This window comes from Dipodomys merriami, unplaced genomic scaffold, assembly GCF_024711535.1.
Source record: "Dipodomys merriami isolate MVZ:Mamm:240054 unplaced genomic scaffold, mDipMer1.0.p SCAF_1, whole genome shotgun sequence".
NCBI lineage: Eukaryota > Metazoa > Chordata > Mammalia > Rodentia > Heteromyidae > Dipodomys > Dipodomys merriami.
The window spans coordinates 114,846,342-114,863,396 of NW_027202270.1; the positions used below are offsets into that span (position 1 = coordinate 114,846,342).

At 43.8% G+C, this 17,055-nt stretch overlaps 1 protein-coding gene and 1 non-coding gene across 3 annotated transcripts in view; both read right to left on the minus strand.

Annotated features, from left to right (window-relative positions):
• Sos2 (SOS Ras/Rho guanine nucleotide exchange factor 2) overlaps positions 1–2,878 on the minus strand; it is a 75,517-nt gene extending 72,639 nt beyond the window's left edge. For both annotated transcript variants that reach the window (XM_070027780.1, XM_070027772.1), the window contains exon 1: positions 2,687–2,878. In XM_070027780.1, coding sequence (XP_069883881.1) covers positions 2,687–2,773 — 87 coding nt within the window. In that variant the 5' untranslated portion in view covers positions 2,774–2,878. The remainder of the gene's footprint in view (positions 1–2,686) is intronic.
• A 13,151-nt stretch (positions 2,879–16,029) lies between these two features.
• Positions 16,030–16,132, minus strand: LOC138834853 (U6 spliceosomal RNA). Its single transcript, XR_011374278.1, has one exon. It is a non-coding gene; the product is annotated as a U6 spliceosomal RNA (small nuclear RNA).
• Positions 16,133–17,055: the final 923 nt, after the last annotated feature.

A 17,055-nucleotide genomic window follows, 5' to 3' on the forward strand; every position in this document is an offset into this window, starting at 1 on the left:
CAATTCCTCAGCACCACATAAGCAAAAAGAAAAAAGCCGGAAGTGGCTCTGTGGCTTAAGTGGTAGAGCGCTAGCCTTGAGCTGAAGAGCTGAGGGACAGCGCCCAGGCCCAGAGTTCAGGCCCCACGACCGGATCCCCCCCCCCCAAAAAAAAAAAGAAAGAAAGAAATCTGAAGTCAAATTGCTCTCATGTACATAAACCAAAATAAATGTGAAACTTTGGTCGAGTTGGTAAATACCTTTGCAGCTTGGTCTTTACTTTAAAAAAAAAAAAAAAAAAAAAACACTGTATACTTAGGAACCAGCATGGGTAGTCCAAAGTACCTAAAATGTGTTCAGTAAATGTTAGTGAATAAAACTAGAATACATCACATTTCAACGTCAATACCAACTATAGCACAGAATCTTTAGTCATATCTTAGTAGTCTTTGCAACTATATGGTCAGATAAGGAATGAAGCCAAATTCTAGATGCTTTGGGTACTAAGATAGATTCCTAGCCAGGACAACCAGGTACCAGTGACTCATGCCTGTAATCCTAGCTACGCAGGAAGCTGAGATCTGAGGATCATAGTTCCAAGCCAGCCCAGGCAGGAAACTCTGTGAAATTCTGTGAAACTCTTATCTTCAATAAACTACTGGAAAAAAAAATTGGAGGTGGTGCTGTGGCTCAAGTGGTAGAGTGCTTGCCTTAAACAAAAAGCTCAAGGATAGAAGAAGAAATAAGAAAAAAGAAGAAGAAAGTCTCCACAGAACTGGAAAAATTCTCACTGTACACAGACAGTTAGCAGATGCATACTAGAATTTAAGACTTCTTGCAAGCAGTGAATCTTGAGCACCACAAGAGCTATAGTGCTTATTAGCAGGCACTAAACCTACATACTGTAATATCCCTAATACCACAAAACTGAAACACAAATTACTTTAACCAAAAATATTTTTTAAAGTTCCTTAATTCCATAACAGCAGCAAGTTAATAATAGAAAGTGTTTTTGAAGGACTGAATATTCCTAGATATTTTTATTTCATTAGCGAAAGATATACCACTACAGTGGAATACAACAATATGTGGTCTAAAGGGCACCTGGAAAATTAGTACAACACATAAATGAAAAATAATAGGACCAAAGCAATAAAGACCAGACACTAGTCTAACCTAACCTAACAAAATAAATCTCTACCCGCACATGAAGGATTATCAGAATCAATGTCAACTACACTCAAATACTATTTACTACCAAAAAGCACTAATGAGTATATTATACTTATCACACTGATGACAACATAGGCCTATCAGATAGCTGCACTCACATTTCTGTGTGGTAGAGGGGCCAATTACTGTCTCAAAAAACTGCCCCCCTTCATCCCTTGGTTTCTAATTCAGGACAGAGTTTATTATCACAACTCGGCACACTTTACATTTCGCTCAGTCTCCTTACAGAAGCAAGGTCAATCTGATACTTTGACACCTGGTATACTACTAAAAGGATCATCGCCTTCATCAAGTTCTACAAAAAGACGTGAGAGAAGCAATACCTCCTTGTAACTATTATGAAAATAGAAAATCCAAAATTCTGAACTTATGAGAATTATGTGATTACCTTTAAAATGCACTACTTCCTCCCATATCCAAGAATTTAATGGATGGTGAGTTATTTTTCAAGCGCTATCTTTTGAATTAATGTTTTTATTATTTAAACTTTTATTCGTGGTTATTCTGCACAAAAGGCAGAAGAGACTAGTTTGAGTGAATGGCAAAGGAAATTCAGTAGACATGATAGCAAATCCTCTATCCATGAACATTTCTTTAAATGTCTTGACTAACAAAAAAGCGCAAAAATAAAAGTATAATCAATCATTACCTAAACTCACATGAGGACGAACCGACCCCATGACCGAGAGCGACGCAAGAGAGCAATGCACCCAGGCTTGAAAGGCTGAGTTGTGCGAGCTGCTCCATTTTTGTGTTCCTTAAAGTAATTCCAACTTCTAAATCGCACAGAATCAAGAAACGGAGCAGATTTTAAGGCATCTCTTACACTATTCAGGTAAGATACCTTCTGCAGGAAGTAGGGAGGCTCCAGATTTACCTCCACAACTGGAGAAGGTGTATTATGAGTCACTGACATTTCCCACCTGTGAAACACATCCATATTTCGAGAGAAACAGCACTGCCCTTTAAGCCCCGGACAGTCTCAGTAAGTAAATCTGCCTGGGGCACACCCTCCCCCCCAACCCCCTCCCCCCTAACCCTCCCCCACCCCCAGAACTGAATTAAACGTAATGACTCGGCTGCAAAATGTGCTTTTGTTTTAGAAAGTGTCTGAAAATACCAGCGGGACTTTCTCTCGCCCGAATCCAGCCTGAGGACAACAAATTGGTCAAGGGCGGAAGTTGCCTGACGAAATGACTGCAACATGAAATCCAGTTTTATGATCATAACAAAAACCTTCCTTCCGGGACCAGGCCAAAGTCGGGGGGTGGAGGGGGGGGAAACAAAAACAAACTTAAGAAAAACGTCCTTCGGATGCAACAGGCAATCCTGCGTGTCACCCCCGCCCGGAGAGACACAACTCGACCCCGGGCCCCGAGTCCTGGCCGCAGGAGCTGCCGCCACTCCCCGTTACAACTTAGGGGACCCCCCCCTTCCCCCAGTCCGACGGGCCGCCCCGGACTCCCGCACTGACCTTCCGCAGGGCCGAGACCAAGAGTCCCCGCCATTTCGGACTGTTCTCTTCGCTGAAGAACTCGTAGGGCTGCGGCGCCTGCTGCATGGCCCCGGCGGCAGCGCCTCCGCATCGGGGGCGGCCCGCGGGCCGCTGGCCTGACAGGCCGGGCGCGGGGCCGCCTCGCCTCGCCTCGCCGGCGGCCGCCGCCTCCCGCCCGGCCCACGGTGACGGCCGAGGCGGCTCGGGGGCGGCGCCGGCGAGCGGGCGGGTGGCGGCGGCGGCCGCGGCCGAGCGGCCTCCAAGGGAGCACGGACGACCCCCGGCGGCACCCCGCGGCTCCGGCCCGCTCCCCGGGCGGCTCCTCCTCCTTTGTCTGCGTTCGCAGCCGGGCGACCGCGGCACTACGGGCCTCGCCCCCGCCCTGGCTCCCGCTAAGGCGGTGGCGGGCGGACAGCGGCGGCGGCGGCGGCGGGCGGTCTCCTCATCGCCCCATCCCCGCCCTCCCTGCAGGCAACGCCGCCCGGCCCGTCCGAGTCACCTCTGGAGGGCCCTGGGGAACCGACTGGGCGTGCGCGGCGAGCGAGCGCGCCCCACTCCGGCGTGCCCGGTGCCGGCTGCCGCCCCTTCAGCAGCCGCCGCGAGCGCCCCGGGGCCGCCGCCGCCGCCACCGCCGAGCTCCGGGTCCCTGCAGCCGCGGCTCGGCCCGCCTCCTGGGCCCCGCGCTCATTCTCCCGGGCCGCTCGCGACGACCCGCACTGAGCATGCGCAGCGCGGAGCGAGCGGAGGCGCCGGCCCGGCGCGGGGGGGGGGGGGGGACCCCGGGGCCTGCGGAGGGCGGGGGGGGGGTGAGTTGCCTCTCTCAGGAGCTGTGCTGGGTTTGTGGGGGGAATACGTACTCCCCAACTTTTCCCGGCTGCTTTTAATGCGTGTAACTCCCTTCTCTTCGTCTTTCCCCTAGATTGCGCTGCCTCCGTGCCGTTCTTGGGGAGCTTTGAGCCCCTGGACTGCAGCAATAGGGACGCAGACAGTACAGGGCAAGAAGTGGCGCTGTGGCTCAAGTGGTAGAGCGCTCGCCTTGAGCTGAAGAGCTGAGGGACAGCGCCCAGGCCCAGAGTTCAAGCCCCACGACCCACAAGAAGAAATTAAAAAAGACAGTACAGGGTATTTGGGGCCAATCCTGTATTTAATTAATGCATTTGTGCTCTGCCTGGCTCCTTTCTATAGAGGAGATGGTAGCTGTTTGATGAAGTCATGTTGTGGGCTGTGGAAAGCTGAGCTCAGAGTTGCAGGGCCACAAAAGAGAAAAGGTAACAATGTTTTAATCAGACTTGAATAGAAAGCTCTTCTCTTGATAGAGCCACTGTGTGTTCACAAAAGTCCTATCGTGTTAAAGCTTTCCGATGATGCTTTAAAATGTTTTCTTGATCGTGTCCTTTGAATCAGGGAGTTTTCGGGTGCTGCAAAACCTGTATCTCTGAGATGCAAGCACACACATTAGCAGCCCAGAAAAGATGCCCTGACCTTAGGTTTTTCTGAATTGGAGATAGATAAATTCCGGAAACTTTTATGATTAACACAAACTATGCCTGAACATGTGACTTTTAACAGTCATGTCCTTCCCTTGCCACAATTTAAGCTCAAGAATCTGTAGCTGAACAGTGATTATCTCCAACCTACACTATTTTGTCATCCTGGCAGAATCGGAATAGCAAAGTTGGACATTTTAAGAGATCCTTTTTCTTCCTTCCTTCCTTCCTTCCTTCCTTCCTTCCTTCCTTCCTTCCTTCTTTCCTTCCTTTCTCTTTTTCTTTTTTCTTCCTTCCTTCCTTCCTTCCTTCCTTCCTTTCTTTCTTTCTCTTTCTTTCTCTTTCTTTTTTCCTTCCTTCCTTCCTTCCTTCCTTCCTTCCTTCCTTCCTTTCTTTCTTTCTTTCTTTCTTTCTTTCTTTCTTTCTTTCTTTCTTTCTTTCTTTCTTTCTTTCTTTCTTTCTTTCTTTCTTTCTTGGTCGTGGGGCTTGAACTCTGGGCCTGGGCGCTGTCCCTCAGCTCTTCAGCTCAAGGCCAGCACTCTACCACTTGAGCCACAGCATTACTTCTGGTTTTCTGAACTTTCCTTCCCTGGCTGGCTTTGAACTTCAATCCTCAGATCTCAGCCTCCTGAGTAGCCAGGATTACAGGGGAGAGACACCGGCACCAGGCTAAGAAACCATTTTTCTAATCCAAGTATCCACTGAGTCAAAAAAGTCCTTTAATAAGTGACTACTTACATATTCTTTCCATGTACTTAGATAAAAAGCAGACAGTAAAAGTTTGTCTCCAGTTAATCTTTCAGTCCATGAAGGCAGAGTTTGGCTTGAGTAGAGCATCCTTCCTTTTCTCTCCCGTTCCCAGATCACAGTTACAAACTATGAAGCAGTTAAATTAGCAGACTGTATTTTCTCATAGGAAAGTTGCTGGGAAAATTTTCATTCTTGGATGAACATATGAGAAGGCTCCTCTGGGTCAAATCTGGCCTGAAAACAAGCACATTTTGCTTAGCCAAGGCTGTATTGAAGTTCTAAATTGTTATTACTATATTAAGACCAAGAGCTTATATATATACACTTCCAGCTTTCTTGACAAAGATCTGGCAACCTTGAGCCCTACTGCATTTGTGTGATGGCCTAATCAGCAGGGGCAGGGTAGTGGCTGCCTTCTTTAGGAAAGTATGCCATCCCATTTCCAGTTGGCTATGTTCCCCACCTGGCACTCTTTATCCTTTTATGTAACCTGCCTCATGTCTGAGTTGTGATCTCTGGGCTAGGCAAACAGAAATGTGATCCATATGCATGTGGACTATAATCCTAGAAGGATACCACTAAAAAAGTGAGTTAAGTGAGCCTTCTAGAAAAAGTACTGGTTTCATATCCCTCATGTGCTACACAGCCAGAAAGTCCTAATATGTCAAAGCTTTACATGAAAAAATATAACTTTTTCACATGACATGAAAATCTTGATTAATAAATTTTATGGGGTGTGGGTGTGGGTGTGTAGGTGTATGCCAGTTTGGGGGCTTGAACTTAGGTCTGGGTGCTGTCCTCGTGCTTTTCTTTGCTTAAGGATAGCACTCTACCAGTTGAGCCATAGCTCCACTTCTAGCTTTTTAGTGGTTAATTCGAGATAAGAGATCATAGACTCTCTTGCCCAGGCTGGCTTCAAACCACAATCCTCTGATCTCAGTTTTCTGAGTAGCTAGGATTACAGGTGTGAGCCACAGGCACCGAGCAATAAATTTGATTTTTAAAAACATATGGTAAACAAAAAAGCTAAGCTAAGGTGAATGAAAAGCTGGAAAAAATAGCCAAAATAGTTTTTTCCAGGCCTTAGGCTTGAACTCAGGGTTGGGCCACTGTTTCTGAGCTTCTTTTACTCAAGACTAGTGCTCTACCACTTGAGCCACAGCTTTTTCTGTGTATGTGGTACTGAGGAATCAAATCCAAGGATTTATGCTGCTAAACAAGCATGCTACCACTAAGCCACATCTCCAGCCTGCTGAAACTCATTTGTGAAGATAAGATAATTTCTCTGATATATACATGTTCCTACTAATAAGAGTAAATCTCCTTAAGAAAACAAAAGGGTGAAGGATATGAAAAGCTATTCACAAAAAAAGAGATATAAAATAACTTTTTATTATCTTTAAGTAGTTGTATAAAGGAGTTGCCACTTAACAAAAGTTTATTAATACAGTACATCTTGATCAATGTTACCCCTTCCAATACTCACTCATTGCTCCCCTACCTACCCTTTCCTTCACTCCTCTTAATTTTGTAGGATATACATTGAATTATTGGCTGCATTCTCTTCTCTTCATTCAGTATCTCTTAAACATATAAAAGATAGATGGCTCATGTCTGTAATCCTAGTTACATAGAGAGTTGAAACCTGGAAGACTTCTGATCAAAGTCAACCTGAACAGTCTGTGAGATTCTGTCTCCAATTAACTAATGAAATGCCAGACTGGATATGTGGCTCAAATATTAGTCAGCTGAGAGCAAAGAAAGAAAGCTGAGTGAGAACGTGAGGCCCTGAGTTCAAGGCTTGGCATGGGCACTTACACACATACATACATACACAAAATATGTGTATGTATATGTATATGTATGTATATATGTGTATGCATATATAGATAGATCACATGTGATAGAAATATCATAAATGTGAAATACATATATAATGCTCAATTTCGCTTGTGTTAAGAAACATGCAAATTTGAATTTTTCACATATTAGATTATACATTTTGATGGTGAAGCTATTAAGAAACAGAAACTTATTACTGGTGTGAGTGTACATCATTTCAAAGAGCTAAATGATGCCTATCAAAGTTTCAAAGCTATATATCCTGATGTGTTCTTTGACCTAGTACATTCTAGAAATATGCCCCAGAGATATATTTGCTCATCTGTGAAATCACTAAAGGACAAAGTTATTTATCCCAGTGTGATTTGTTATAGCAACACAGACACACAGAAACACACAAACCATACATACTGTCACTCACCCCCCACAAATAATGTAGTCAACAGTAAGAATAGAGTACTAGCTCAATAAATAATATTAAATCTAATGGAACCTATAAAGTTATTTATTTTTTTATTTTTTATTTTTTTCCCAGGGCTGAGGACTGAACCCAGGGCCTTGCACATGCCAGGTGGCGCCCCTATAAAGTTATTTAAAAGTAACCAGGCCTCAACCAGGCACTAGAAGCTCATGCTTATAATTCTAGCTAGTCAGGAGGCTGAAAAATAGAGGATTACAATTTGAATCCAGCCCAGACAGAAATGTCTCTACCTCCAAACTAACCAGTTAAAAGCTGGGCTAGGCTGGGAATGTGGCTTAGTGGTTGAGTGCTTGCCTAGAATGCATGAAGCCCTGGGTTTGGTTCCTCAGTACCCACAGAAAAAGTCAGAAGTGGTGCTGTGGCTCAAGTGGTAGAGCACTAGCCTTGAGCAAAAGAAGCTCAGGGACAGGGCCAAGGCCCTGAGGTCAAGCCCCAGGAATGGCAAAAAAAGAAGGCTGGGCTAGAGGTGTTGCTCAAATAGTAGAGAACCAGTCAAACAAGCAAGCTGAGCAAGCACAAGATCCTGAGTTCAAACTCTGGTACTGGGGGGAAAAAGCCTCTGTAGATTTTTTTTTGGGGGGGGGTCCAGCTGTGGGCCTGAACTCTGGGCCTGGGAGCTGTCCCTCAGCTCTTCAGCTCAAGGTTGGCGCTCTACAACTTGAGCCACAGCGCCATTTCTGGCTTTTTTTCTTTTTGCTTATGTGGTGCTGAGGAATCGAACCCAGGGCCTCATGCATGCAAGGCAAGCACTCTACCACTGAGCCATCTTCCCAGCCCTTGTAGAATATTTTTCAAAATGTACTTAAAATAAAAAGAGCAAGATATATTATTTAATATATAAGATATGATAGCAATTTGCACGTGTGCGGGGGTGTTCATGGGGCTTGAACTCAGGCCTGGACGCTATCCCTAAGCTCTTTTGCTCAAGGCTAGCACTCTACCACGTGCCACTTACAGTTTTCTGGTGGTTAATTAGAGATAAGAGTCTCATAGACTTTCCTGCCTGGGCTGGCTTTGAGCCATGATTCTTGGATCTCAGCCTCCTGAGTAGCTAGGATTACAGGCTTGAGCCACTAATGCCCACCATCAATTCTATTTTTTAAGTATGTATGTTATGCATATAATCACATTTCTCAGACTAAGGACATAAGTTCAAATGATAGGGCAGTGGCATAGCTCATGCAAGGTCATAGGTTCAATCTCCAGCATTGCTAATTATACTAATAAAAACAGCTGGGCGCCCATGGCTCAGGCCTGTAATTCTAGCTACTCAGGAGGCTGAGATTTGAGGATCACAGGTCAAAGCCAGCCTGGACAGGAAAGTCCATGAAATCTTATCTCCAATTAACCACCAAAAAACTAGAAGTGGCACTGTGGCTCAAGTGGTAGAGTGGTTGCCTTTTGCTGAAGAGCTGAGAGATAACACCCAGGCCCAGAGTTCAAGCCCCACAACTGACAAAAGAGAAAGAAAGAGAGAGAAAGAGAAAGAGAGAAAAAGAGAAGAAATAATAATAAAAATAATTTCCCTGCCAAGTTACACAAGATTTTTGTTGTTAGGGAAATGAAAACTGGCTGAAGGAGAAAAAGGACACTTTTCACATACATCCCCCCCCCCCCCCGCCCCGCACACACACACGTAGCTTTTGGATTTTCAACCATGTGAATGTGGCATTTATTCAAAACATTAAAAGTTATTTTTAAGCCAGGCAAGGTAGCTTCACCAGTAATCTTAGCTACTTGCAGAGCTGAAATCAAGAGGATCAAAGTTCCAGTCCAGCCCAGGCAAAAAGCATACAAAATCCCATCTCAACTAATAAGTTGGGCATGGTGGCATGTGTCTGTCATCATAGGCAGGGTGGGAAGCAGAGGATGATGCTCTAAACCAGCCAGGCAAAAAGTGAGGCCCTATTAAAAAACTGAGCCAAGCCAGGCACCGGTGGCTCATGCCTGTAATCCTAGCTACTCAGGAGGCTGAGATCTGAGAATCTAGGTTCAAAAACAGCTCAGACAGGGAAGTCTGTGAGACTTTTGTCTCCAGTTAACCACCAGAAAACCAGATGTGTGTGTGGCTCAAGTGGTAGAGCACTCACCTAGAGCTGAAGAGCTGAGAGACAGTGCCCAGGTCCAGAGTTCAAGCCCCATTCCCGACAAAAAAAAAAAAAAAACAAAAATACTGAGCCAAGAGAGAAAGGGGAAACAGCTTATACTAAGCAAAAGGAAAGAAATGTACATACCACCCACTTTGGAAAGAATATCTGTAGTGTCAAAGTTTGTAGAGACCTTAAGCTTTATAGACCATAATGACAATGTACTTCATGAAGGTTAAAATATCTGTGTGACTTTAAGTATAACTATCTCACAATACTGTGAATTTTGTGACGTGTATGTAATCAATTAATCTCAATAAAGAAAAGAAAAAAAAACTGAGCCAAGTAACCAGGCACTGGTGATTCATGCCTGTAATCCTAGCTACTCAGGAGATTGAGTTCAAAGCCAGCCCAGGCAGGAAAGTTCATGACACTTAAAAAAAAAAAATATATATATATATATCTTTAAGTTGTTTTACAAAGGAGTAGCCATCCAACAAAGTAGTTTATGAATTCAATGTACCTTGATCAATGTCACCCCTTTTATTCTTTTTTTTTTTTAGGGGGGGTTCCGGTCGTGGGGCCTGAACTCTGGGCCTGGGCGCTGTCCCTCAGTTCTTCAGCTCAAGGCTCTACCACTTGAGCCACAGCGCCACTTCTGGCTTTTTTCTTTTTGCTTATGTGGTGCTGAGGAATGGAACCCAGGGCCTCAGGCATGCAAGGCAAGTGCTCTACCACTGAGCCACCTTCCCAGGCCCAATGTCACCCCTTTTAACATTCTCACCAATCCTTCTCAACCCACCCTTTTTAGCACTCTTAATTTTTTTTTAGGATATGTATTTTTTTTCCTGTGACACTCATCTCCAATTAAGCACCAAAACCAAAACAAAAACAAAAACAAAAAAGCTGGAAGTGGAGCTATGGTTCAAGTGATATGGCACTAGCCTTTAGCAAAAAGAAGCTCAGGGACAGCACCTAGGCCCTGAGTTCAAACCCTAGGACCAGTGTACTCTCTCTCTGTCTCTGTCTCTGTCTCTGTCTCTGTCTCTGTCTGTCTGTCTGTCTGTCTGTCTGTCTCTCTCTCTCTCTCTCTCTCTCTCTCTCTCTCTCTCTCTCTCTCTCACACACACACACACACACACACAGGACCAAATGAAAAGGACTGGAGAGGTGACTCAAGTGATAGAACACCAAGAAAAGAAAGGCTTTATGAAACCGTAATATCATCCATATAATAACAATAAAACATTTTTTGGGGGGTCCAGTCGTGGGGTTTGAACTCTGGGCCTGGGTGCTATCCCTCAGCTCTTCAGCTCAAGGGTAGCGCTCTACCACTTGAGCCACAGCGCCACTTCCGGCTTTTTTCTTTTTGCTTATGTGGTGCTGAGGAATCGAACCCAGGGCCTCATGCATGCAAGGCAAGCACTCTACCACTGAACCACCTTCCCAGCCCCTAAAACATTTTTAAAAAATAAAGGCAAGGTATTTTTCAGCCTGAATATAAACTTTTGCTTTGTGCTAAATAATTAAAATATTAAATATACTGATTCTATAAGAGGGAGGGTCTATGTGTAAATGACAAAAAGTTCAAGCATAAATTTGAACTGTAATGAATACACCAATTACTATATTAATAATTTAATAGATAATAGTTTTACTTGCCTTTTTAGAATTAAGAATGGATTTTGGAAGATAATTTGATTGACCCAAGTATACTACACACACACACACACACACACACACACACACACACACACACACACACACACACACACACACACACACACACACACACACCGTTTTTTTGTGCCAGTCCTGAGGCTTGAACTCAGAACCCAGGCACTGCCTCTAAGCTTCTTTTTACTCAAGGACAGAGCACTACCACTAGATCCACAGCTCCGTTTCTGGCTTTTTCTTTGAGTAGTTTATTGGAGCTAAGTCTCACAGACTTTCTTGCCCAGGCTGGCTTTGAACCACAATTCTCATATCTCAGCCTCCAGAGTAGCTAGGATTACAGACATAAACCACTGGCACCCGTCACACATCTTCCATTTTTAGTCTTTTCTTTTTTGGTACTGGCGATCGAACCCAGGATGTTGCACTTGCTAGGCAAGTGCTTTGCCACTGAGCTATATCCCAGCCCAGATCTCCCATTTTTAAAAGGCAGTTAAATTCTTTTTTTCCCCTACCAGTCCTGGGGCTTGAACTCAGGGCCTGGGCACTGTCCCTGAGCTTCTTTTGCTCAAGGCCAGCACTCTACCTCTTGAGCCACAGCACCACTTCTAGTTTTCTGGTGGTTAATTGGAGATAAGAGTCTCACAGACTTTCCTGCCTGGGCTGGCTTTGAACCAAGATCCTCAGATCTCAGCATCTTGCTTAGGTAGGATTACAGGCGAGAGCCACCGGCGCCCAGCCACAGCAGCACTTCTGACTTTTGCTGCTTATGTGATACAGAGGAATGGAACCTGAGGCTTCATGCATGCTAGGCAAGCATTCTACCACTGAGCCTGGCAATTAAATTCTAATCATTTTCAAGGACTTACTCAACATTTCTTCCATTTACTATTTTTTTATTGTAAAGATACTATACAGAGGGTTACAGTTACACGAGTAAGGTAATGAGTACACTTCCTATTGAGCATTGTTACCCCCTCCATTGTTTTCTCCCTACCATCCCTTCCCTCCCTACCTTCCCCGAGGTTCCATTTACTATTTTATACTTCCTCAATTTACTTAAAGTTGCTAGTGCTGTCAGTCAGTAGCAAACCAAAGCAACACCACAGGAAACAATAAGCTTTCATGTCACTTGATTTCATGATTTTCTGCCACAGACAGCTTTGATCCACATACAGACCACTGCTCAGAAAAAGTTGGAAAAACACTCAGAGAGACCATCCTTGATTCTGTGACTACTATAGGAGGCTTATGCCCAGAAACTCCTGCCCCTCCAAGAGACTGCTTACAAAAATGTCTTTTAGCCAAGTTCCATTTATTTGTTTGTTTGTTTGTTGGGTCATGGAGCCTGAACTCAGGGCCTGGCCACTGTCCCTGAGCTCTTCTGCTCAAGCCTAGTACATGACCACTTTGAGACATGGCACCACTTCTGGTTTTCTGGTGGTTAATCGGAGATAAAAGTATCAGGAACTTCCCTGCCTGCGATGGCTTTGAACCACCATCCTCAGATCTCAGCCTCCTGAGTACCAAGAATTACAGGTTTGAGCCACCAGTGCCCAGCTAGGATTGACATAATTATGATGTCCCCTCCCTTACTTAAAAAGGATGTGTTTTGATATTACAGCCAGCAGCCAGGCCTTGGTGGCTCACATCTGTAATCCTAGCAACTCAGGAGGCTAAGATCTGAGGATCAAGCTTTGAAGTCAGCCCAGGCAGGAAACTCCATGAGACTATTTCTAATTAACCACCAGAACTGGAAGTGGCACTATGTCTCAAAGTGGTAGAATGGTAGCCTTGAGTGAAAAAGCTCAGGAAGAGTACCCAGGCTATGAGTTCAAGCCCCACCACTGGCAAAAAGAAAAGGATAGAGACAGTCATTTTTTTGTAAGTAGTTGCCCCAGATACCAATTTCTACCATAAAGATGTCACCATTCAAGTTCTTTTGTTAATCATTATGGACAAGAAAGTTAATTAGAAAAACAAAGGGAAGATAAAAAAGACAGTACACACCCCTGACGTGGCTATAATACATCGTGAACAGGTGCGATGAGTGCTCTAACATTGGGATATTTATGGTGAAAAGGGGGCTGGGGATTGGCTCACATTCATCACACATTCTTCCTCTCTTCCCCTCCCCCCTCTGGGTCACTGTCCCTGATCTTCTTTTGCTCAAGGCTAGCACTCTACCACTTGAGCCACAGCACCACTTCCAGCTTTATCTGTTAATGTGGTACTGAGGGATTGAACCCAGGGCTTCATGGATGCTAGGCAAGCACTCTATCACTAAGCCACATGCCCAGCCTTGGTCCATCATTCTTCCTGTTATACTATTTCATCAATTGGACCCAGAGATGTCAAGGTTAGTCTGCTTATTAACATTGGGTCATTACAACATAGATATTTGCACATCCCTTCAAAGAATGGGTTCTGCTGGACACTCCCTTCAAGACAGGTGTCTGTCCTTGAGATAGTTTTCTCTGTAAACACTTTCTGTGCCCAAAAGACTTTTCCAGGATAAATGTCTTTAGGATGTCCCTGTTCAGTTCCAAAGTACAATAATCATTTCGGCAAATGAACAAGGTCAGAGCGAGAGCTTCTTTTCTCCCCATTTCTTTTCTTTTCTTTTTTCTTCTCATGAGAGAATGTCAGGCCTAAAACAAAGCAAAACAGCACCAGTGTACTTTTCATCAAGCTACTGATTAATGCAAGGTCTGCCCCCTGATTCCCATATATCATTTTTTCTAATCTATTCTGCCTGGGTTCAAACATGGTGAATAATGAGCACTTTTCCCTCCTGAGCACATGGAGGGCACACATGCATGCTATCTATAGAACAGTCTTCACACTTAGAACAAGAAAGGCTTTTTGCTTCATCTTCCTCCAATTCCTACTTGCAATCTGTGATCCCAGCTAGAGACAGGAGAATCTCTAGTTCCTGATGGCCCACAGATCATTTGTCTCTTGGATTTCAGGTTAGTGCCATGTCCAGTGCACTGTGTAGTCTACTGCAATCAAGTATATGGTAAAGTAGTGTTGGAGGAACTGGAGTCCTGGCCTCAAAACCTGGAGATCCATCAATTCACTTAGTCCAAGGGCAGTCTAGTGAGGGGACTGTAACCTTCCCAATGTTATGACAAGAACTACTAAGGGGTTTTAGTGGCTTGCTTAAGGCTGCTCAGCTAGAACGAAAGATGCAGCCTGATGCAGACCAGGGATCAAGCTCCTGTGCTCATTACTCCAGAAGCTGATGACTGCCAGTTCCCATCCCCATGGCTTAATGCTACAGGTTCTGCCGCTTGTGGTAGAAGCCCAGTCAAGTTCTTCCTATTTGTATCAATGCAGTCAAATCCTTCCAAGTCCTGACAGTTATCAGTTGCACTGTCAACAATGTAATCATAATCCGTTCAGTACTGGTTCCAGCCAGACGTTGGTAGACTGGCAATCATGTATGTATATGCATCCTGATTACAGAATAGGAATCTTAAAAGAAAAGAAGACAAACATGGATTTGCTTGCCCCAAAGTGTTAACAATTATAGTTAACAATTATATAAACTGTTTACTATTTGTGACTAATTACTACATGTGATATAGATATATGGTAGGCCACATACATTGTACCCTCTTATTATTGCAGATTAGAAAACTGGATTCTCTTGCAGTCACAGTGTAGGATGTGATTTCTTTTAGGTTGAGCCTATCAGACACACAAGATTTGGAAAGCAGAGTGGCATGGAGTTCCACCTTGACTATTTCAGTTGCTAGTTCTGTGCAGCAGCAACAGCAAAGACTAGCCAGCTTTATTGTGTGACTGTTCTCTGTAGAAGGGTAAGTTGTTTGGAACCACTCTGTTGGTGGCCTGACTTGTACCAGAAAGCCAATCTACAGTCTACTTCATCAACTTTCAAATGATTTTATATGCCCTAGGATAAATTTATTTGCATTCAATTATCTGGAATAGATTCTAGTCCTTGCAGCTGAACTTACAAATAAAAAACACAAAGAAATACAAATCTTCCCCTTCAGGGACAGAAAATGTGTCCTTATGTTAGTTTATATCTGCAACAAAGTATTGTTTTATGATTGCAACATTCTACTCTGCTCAGTCATTTGTTTTTGTTGTTTGATACATTGTTTCCTTATATTGCCGAGATTGGTCTCAAACATTCTCTTGCTTTCTGAGTAACTGGCTAGATATGTGCACACTGTATGTGCACAATTTCTTCAGCTTTCTGAAGAAATGCACAATTTTCTACTTACGAAGAAATAGTGTGGTCCATTGATGGAATGTTCCTAAGCATTCTTGTCAGGCTGAGTGCCGGTGGCTCACGCCTGTAATCTTAGCTTCTGGGGAGGCTGAGATTCTCAGTTCCTCAGATCTCAACCTCCTGAGTAGCTAGGATTACAGGAATGAGCTATCATTGCCTGGCTTTGTGTGTGTGTGTGTGTGTGTGTGTGTGTGTGTGTGTGTGTGTGTGTGTGTGTGTGTGTGTGTGTGTGTGTGTGTGTGTGTGTGTGTGTGTGTGTGTGTGTGTGTGTGTGTGTGTGTGTGTGTGTGTGTGTGTGTGTCCTGCAGCTTGAACTCAACATGGACACTGTCCCTCAACATTTTTGCTCCAGGCTAGTGTTCTACCACTTGAACCATAGCTCCACTTTGGCTTTTTGGTAGCTATTGGAGATAAGAGTCTCATGCACTTCCCTAGTTGGACTGGCTTTGAACTGTGTTCATCAGATTTCAGCCTCCTAGTAGCTAGGATTACAAGCATGTGCCATTGGTACCCAGATAATCTAGGCTTTAAAAACCCAAAAAGCAAACCTCCACAAAGAACCTCCCCACACACAAACAAACCATCCCCCTACAAATTCTACAGCACCAAAAAGAGACATCTTTAGGTAAAAATAATGAAAACTTCATGCTGCATAATGAGATAGTGCTAGTTAATCTGGTCAATGGGTAAAAAGCAAGCATGTAATGTCTTCATCTTCAATCTTTTCTTTTATTAAAAATATGGAATCTTTCACAAATGTGTCATCCTTGAGCAGGAGCCATGCTAATCTTTTCTGTACCACTCCAATCTTAGTATACAAGCTGCCGGAGCAAGCACTTGGCTTAATTCCAGAAGACTTAGCAAGTAATTCTGGAAAGAAGTGTTAATTGAAAGTACAGTCAAAAGTTTATGATAAGAGGCTGGGAAGGTGGCTCAGTGGTAGAGCGTTTGCCTTGCATGCATGAGGCCCTGGGTTCGATTCCTCAGCACCACATAAGCAAAAAAAAAAAAAAAAAAAAAGGAAAAAGAAAAAGAAAAAAAATTCACAATAAGTGAGGTAAGCCAAGCACAGAGAGACAGATGGCACGTTTTCTCTCATATTTGGAAGCTAGATCCAAAATGTAACTGGACATAATAACCTATACAGAACTTGAGGCATTCACACACAGACAGACTAAAGGATATCCTTAGGGGAGAAATACAAAGGTATAACTTCTCTGTACATTTAAGGTATGAATTATTGAAATGAACTCCGGGAAATGAAAATGTTTTCTGTTGTTATTGTTGGTGATGGTGGTTGTTTTAACTTTGGTTTTATTTTTCTTCTAGAAGGAGTGAAAGAGGGTGAAAAGATGTAGAAGGGGAGGGAAGGTAAACAGATGCAATCATGCTGTTCAGTATATACTATGTAGAAAATGACCTATATAGCTTGTAGGCAGGGATGGGAGGGAGAAACTAAGGAAAAATATAGGAAGGGGTGACATTGTCTGAAAAAAGAAGTGTACTCATGACCTAACTCATGAAATCATAGCCTCTCTGTACAACACATTAATAAGAACAATAATAGAATTACTTTTTTCCCTATTCACCTGTAGTATCAATATTATGCTTTGCTTCCTGGCATTTATTTCCATTTATTTATCTACTTTTTTTTTTGTTGATCATGGGGCTTGAACTCTGGGCCCGGGCACTGTCCCTCAGCTTTTCAGCTCAAAGCTAGCACTCTATCACTTGAGCCACAGCACCACTTCCAGCTTTTT